Source organism: Punica granatum, chromosome 5, assembly GCF_007655135.1.
Source record: "Punica granatum isolate Tunisia-2019 chromosome 5, ASM765513v2, whole genome shotgun sequence".
In the NCBI taxonomy this organism is placed as follows: Eukaryota; Viridiplantae; Streptophyta; class Magnoliopsida; order Myrtales; family Lythraceae; genus Punica; species Punica granatum.
Window position 1 is genome coordinate 9,954,192 of NC_045131.1, and position 6,000 is coordinate 9,960,191.

A 6,000-nucleotide genomic window follows, 5' to 3' on the forward strand; every position below is an offset into this window, starting at 1 on the left:
TCGACATTTGACGGTTTCCACACTGAAAACTTCAACTAGCTGATGTCTAAGTTCAACGCATCATTGGCACGATACAACAAACTGGAGAATATCCCAACGGTAATGACTGAGTTCCCACACGGCAATAGTTGATCGCAAAGGAAGCTATATTGAAATACATTTTTCACGTTCCATTTTTCGGTTCCGTATTAGAAAATACATCCCGGAATGTGCAGGAAAGGCTAGTATTGTCAGAAAAAGATTATTGATACGCCCATTGTAAAGCATCCTATGGCCATCCATGGACTTAAGCGCTCACCTATATTCAATAAACCAAAAAGACAACATATCAGTGCCTAACAACATCAAGAATGGAAATTGAGGAATTATTCAAAAGGATGCATGTCTAATTATCATATCAAACATAAACGAAATATCTTATATCACTACATTGTCGTACTAATGTACGCAGCTCAACAGCCATTCCTATCAGCTTATAAAAGCAGAAATTCTAAGAATGGGTAGGAGCTCTAGTTCTAGACACACAAGTCACCAAGGGATGAAGCATATTTCAATGAGAGAGAAGCAAGCAAATGTACCTATTCTAGCCGCTTTCCAAAAGAAACCGCGGAATCTGCAAGACACATAGCTATCAGAAACCACACATATCCAGTACATTCGAAATGCTATACTAGCAGGACGTTGCATCAGAAATACTCTTTTACGATACTCGATCACCATTTCATATTAGAGTAAATTTTATCCCTTTTTTTTTCCCCCCACCTCTTTTGCTTCTTGATTTAGAAGGTTAGAGGGATAACAAGAAAAACAAGGTTAGAGTAACCTCAAGATGTCAACAGAATCTAAGGCTCATGCATAAGCTTAGAGAAACACGAAAATTCATATCGTAAAAACTGCAAACTTAAATTATTAAATATAAAGATATTTGTGGAAGAGGTGCATGGCAAAAGAGCTTTAATTATTTATTTTATTTTTCTTTTCTTAACTCAAGAAAGCCAGATAAATATACTACAGATTGTTGGGCTAACTTGACTTGTGAACTAGAAAATTGGTAAAACTGTTCCTTGGCAGTCCAAGAGACATAAATGCCTCCCTATCGCGATACATCAGAGAGGAGAATGTTACTACTTAGCATATAGTTTCCACAATCAACAGCAGCTGAAACCTTTATGGTGGCAGAAATCTGCTCTTGACTATCAGTTTTTTCGGCAAACGACCTAAAGATGAGAAACCTCCCATCAAAAAATAAAAGATTGTCGAAGACTAGAGCAGCATAGACAGGCTATAAGACTAAATATTGATGGACCTTATAGAACAAGACATTCCTATATTTTTCATCTCGATGAACTTCTCTATAGATTAAGCACCCTTCTATCATTAATCAATAATCATCAAATGCAACTTAGTCGAGCAAGATTAAATAACAGATGATGAGGAACACATACCCAGTTCTTTGCTCCAGAATAGCTGGAAAATGCATCTTTACATAAGTACACGTGCATATTCCCAACAGCACTACCGTTAGGAATGAGTGAAAATTGAAGAGCGCCGACTGAAATTTCAAAACAACCACTCCAAAAGTCAGTTCCTTGGTTCGACAAGTGGAACCAACCATTAAATACTCAAACACCGACTTTGCTTACCATGTGGTATCCTCAAAAATTGATTTGATTACTGTTCACCTCGCTTTCAATCTATCTACAACTAATAAAAGGATCATTCAGTCACCAAAAGGAAACATGAAAACAATCACAAAAGGTAGAATATCATATCATAATGGCAGCTGAATGAAACAAATAGCAAGCTGAATTGCTGCAGAAGTTATATCCACCAACTGCTATAGACAGGAAACTTTATTTCGGCAAACTAATACACAAATATGTCTGCTCGAGCTAAAAACTATAATGCCGATTTACTGACCTCATAACATAACTCACTGATGCTAATCGATGCTTATTCACTGGATTGTAGTCCGATTTGAGATTATCATATTACAAAGCAACAAATTAAGATTTTGATTCAGCACCTTCAAATCAATTCAGCGGTCTAAGTTGTCAGGAAACCCCTAATTGATTCTCACAGAATCTTCCAGTGCCTGGGCCAAAAGATTTCCTAAAATCCATCATAGGCTCATGACGAGTAGTTGCCGAATAAACGGCCCCAATATGAAGAAGATCCACTGCCCTACAATGGCGATTCCTGGAGGAATCCCCGACTCTATTATTCAGACTTCACTACGATTCACTTAAATTCGGCAATAATTCGACAGTTGATCGGCTCTAGCACATGCAACCGAAGGGAAACAGTAGGAGAGAGGGAGAGTGGAAGCCTTACCGGAGACGCGAGGGTGATCGATCGATCGAAGCTGAGTTCACAGCCCACGGAGCAGTCGCTTCACAGAGGAGATGGATCCAGCAGCGCACAAAACAGAAGAACGAGGGACGAGAAGAGCCAGGTCTTTTTCTTTTTCCTTTTTTGTTTTTTCTTTCTTATATATTAAGCTTTGTTTCTTTTTTCTTTTTCTTTTTTGTTTTTAATGAACGAGAGTATCCTAGCATCGTCCAACTAATCTCTAAGTCCCGTGCACCATCTACGATACATGAAATAGATTAACATGGCAAGCTAGAGCAGGTGGCTTTAAGGGGGTTCGGATTCGGAATTGAGTGGATACTTAAGTGTTGATTTCAGAATCAGTAAAAGTATTTAGAAAATAAAAATTTAAAACTATTGAAGAAAATCACATTTTCAACCGCTAAACTCCATCAAATTGTGGTTTTGAAATAGTTCATTAAACAATGCTTCCACTTAAAAAAAAAAAAACTTACAGTACTGCGATTGTACACTCAAACGAAGCTTAAGAGCTTGAGGAAAAATGTATTTAGCACTTTGATTGTTACTTTTTTTATAAAAAAAAATTTATATCAAAGTGTTAAGATCGTGAAAGGTTCTGTACCAATTATTTAATTTAGAGTACAATACTTTAGTGTATTTCACTTAATTTATCATTTAGTTTGGTTTTATTTTATGTTTATGAAATTTTAAGCATTCCAGTCTCCTTTGTTTGGAAAGATATTCACTCGGGAGCCTCCTACCAGCATCACCTCTTGTTATACGCGAAGAAAGCTCTTTGCCGGACGCTCACTTAACTGCTCCACTGCAACTTTGGTCTCAAAACCGACCCTGTTAAAGTTTCGGGTACCCTGTCATCCCCCCTCCCCCCCCCCTAACCAAAAAAAAAAAAAGGGTTAGAGGAAGCAATGATGTGTATAAAAAATTAAAGGAGTTGGATATGCGAAAGAATTTGAATGCGGTGGGAACAAAGAGAATTTGACTAGATCTAGTCGAATCTAGCTTAAAGTCCTATTTGTTCAGGATTGATCTGACCGATTGGGTCAGATCGGAGCATATCAACAACAGTAGGTTGGGGGACTCGACTAGGTTTGTTGCAGCTGTGGTTTGAACCATCGATGATACCTTGGCCTTGGCCCCTTTTTTGTCTCTCTTATTGCAGGTCTTGGTTCCCTCTAACTGTTCTCGAAGGCGACAGCCTTGCAGCTTCTCCTTACTCCGCCATTTGAGGATTGGGGTGACAGTGATTTGGTCGCAGCCTCATGTGTCTGGGGAGATTTTGTGAAGGGCTCATACGTGTGGTACTGATCCAATACCCCTTACTGTACCACTCCCGTGTGGATTTATTTGGATACCACAAAAGAATAAGGATTTGATATGGATTTATGGAATGGATAGAGGATTCACCTCCCATAGATTGGCTTGGATAGGCTTGGATAGACCTGATTATCCATTTAAAAAAGTAATCAACCAATTAAAAAAAAACTAATTTGAATATTTTTGTGATTATATATAATTTTCTCTCTCCTTTCCTTTCCACTTTTTTTCCCTCTCCACATTTTTCTCCTCACATGTCTCTGTTCCATCTCCTTTCTCTTTCTCTCTCACGTTAGTTCTCTCTCACCGCTTAAATCACATTTGTTTATTTTCAAGCAAATAATACCTTATTATAGGGCTTAATTTATGAATAAAAAGTAAAATTGTGAATTATCCAGAAAAAAAAATAACATTGTGAATCTATACCTACCTATATATGAAAGAAAGGTACGATGTGAGCCTAGTCAGATAGTCTCAGAACGCGCTGTTTTCAAATGGAATTTTCTTAGTTTTTGGATTTTTAAAATTTTAAATCATCTTTAATTATAAAATTAGTAATAAAATCTTCTGAAATAATATTCCATTTAAAAAATCGAAATTACCATAAAATCTTTTGGATACTACGTTGATATCCAATTAAAGGAAATATAAATTTTTTAAATGAACTTTCTAGGTTTTTTATTTTTTTATTTTCGGATTTCTAATAAAAAGTATTTTTTAGAGCATATTTCATCATAAAATTCGATTTTATAATTTATATATTATTTAATAATCTTGAATTTTTTAATATGAAAGTTAATATTTCATCATAGATAGTATTAGAATGCTCCGTTTATTAATGAAATTTTTGTTTTTTTTAGGTTTTAAAAATTTTAAATTATACTCAATTGTAAAATTAGCAACAAAATCTTCTAAAATAATATTCCATTTAATAAAAAAAATATTTTTTAAGAGACATTTCATCATAAAATATGATTTCTTGATTTTTAAATTTTTTTGTCATATATATTATTTAATAATCTTGAATTTTTAAAAATCAAAAGTATTATTTTATCCATTATTATCAGAACAGGACCGGACCGCCCGGTTCGACCGGTCGGACCGGGACCGACACCATGTCCGGTCCGGTTCGCCTGAAAACCCAAAATGCACATTTGAACCGCTGGACCCATAAAACCGGCCGGTTTTGAGCAAAATTCATTGATCCGGCCGGTTCTATGGGTTTTATGACTTTACTATTTATTGTAAAAATTGTTTGGTTGTGTAAGGATTTGAACCAATGATCTCTTACTTCTTATACTAGTATACTACCAACCAAACAACCACTACTTTCTTGTTTTTTTAACTTTACTTTTAAATACTTATTAAAATTTAATATTTATTTTGAAGTAAGAAATATTAAATATATTTATATTTTCTTACACTATTCTCATATATCTTTGAAATCATCATACTTCTATCTTAATTATCATAATTTTTTTAATAATATGAATATTTATTTTATTTTAATTAAATGTGCGATCCGACCCATCGAACCCCCAGTTGGACCCATAAACCCATGAACCCATACCCCTTCCGGTTCATCATCCGGTCCGATTCTGATAACAATGATTTTATCACATAAATATTAACATAAAAATAAGTATATATTATTATATATTCATACATAATATAGATATATTAATATATGGTTATGTGGACCAATTTTAGTATATTTAATAATAAGAAAAAAAGTATATATGAATTATATTGTTTCATTGATAGCTATTTTTTAAAAATAGATTAGATAATGTTTTATAGATATATATGAATTTTCTAGATTTTTTGAATATTTATTTTCGGGATTTATTTTAATAAAAAATATTTTTGTAAAGGTATCTCATCATAAAATCCAATTTCTTAATTTCTTTAATTTTTATAATCTATATAACATAATGTATTTGAAATAAATGAGAAAGATTTTATTATATGTATAAAATATTATTTAATAATCTCAAAAATTTTAAAATAAATATTAACATCAAAATAAGTATATATTCATACATAATATAAAATATGTTAATATATGGTTATGTGGACAACGTTTAGTATATGTAGTAAGAAAAATGTATATATGCATTATATGTTTTTACATATATATTTTAAAAATAGGTTAGACAATATTTACATATATATATATATATAAAATTATATTCTTTTCAAAAAACAAAATTGATTTGTTCACCAGAAAAACAAATCAGATTACATTTTATTTATATTTTGTATAATAGTTATAAATATTAATTATTTCACATAATAAGAGTCTATTCAGCTATCAAATAACATGTTTACAAC

The 6,000-nt window shown here is 32.8% G+C and overlaps 1 protein-coding gene across 2 annotated transcripts; it reads right to left on the reverse strand.

Annotated features, from left to right (window-relative positions):
* Window positions 1-30: 30 nt before the first annotated feature.
* On the reverse strand, window positions 31-2,488 carry LOC116206684 (protein kish-like). 2 transcript variants are annotated; one of them, XM_031539481.1, is made up of 5 exons: window positions 2,335-2,488; window positions 1,644-1,698; window positions 1,446-1,552; window positions 579-613; window positions 31-298 (listed from the first exon to the last, which is right to left on the reverse strand). In XM_031539481.1, exons 2-5 carry the CDS (start codon window positions 1,644-1,646, stop codon window positions 231-233), a joined length of 213 nt encoding a protein of 70 aa, XP_031395341.1. In that variant the 5' UTR covers window positions 1,647-1,698; window positions 2,335-2,488; the 3' UTR covers window positions 31-230. The 2 variants fall into 2 exon arrangements, with proteins under 2 accessions (XP_031395341.1, XP_031395342.1); XM_031539482.1 differs by having other exon boundaries at window positions 1,644-1,704.
* Window positions 2,489-6,000: the final 3,512 nt, after the last annotated feature.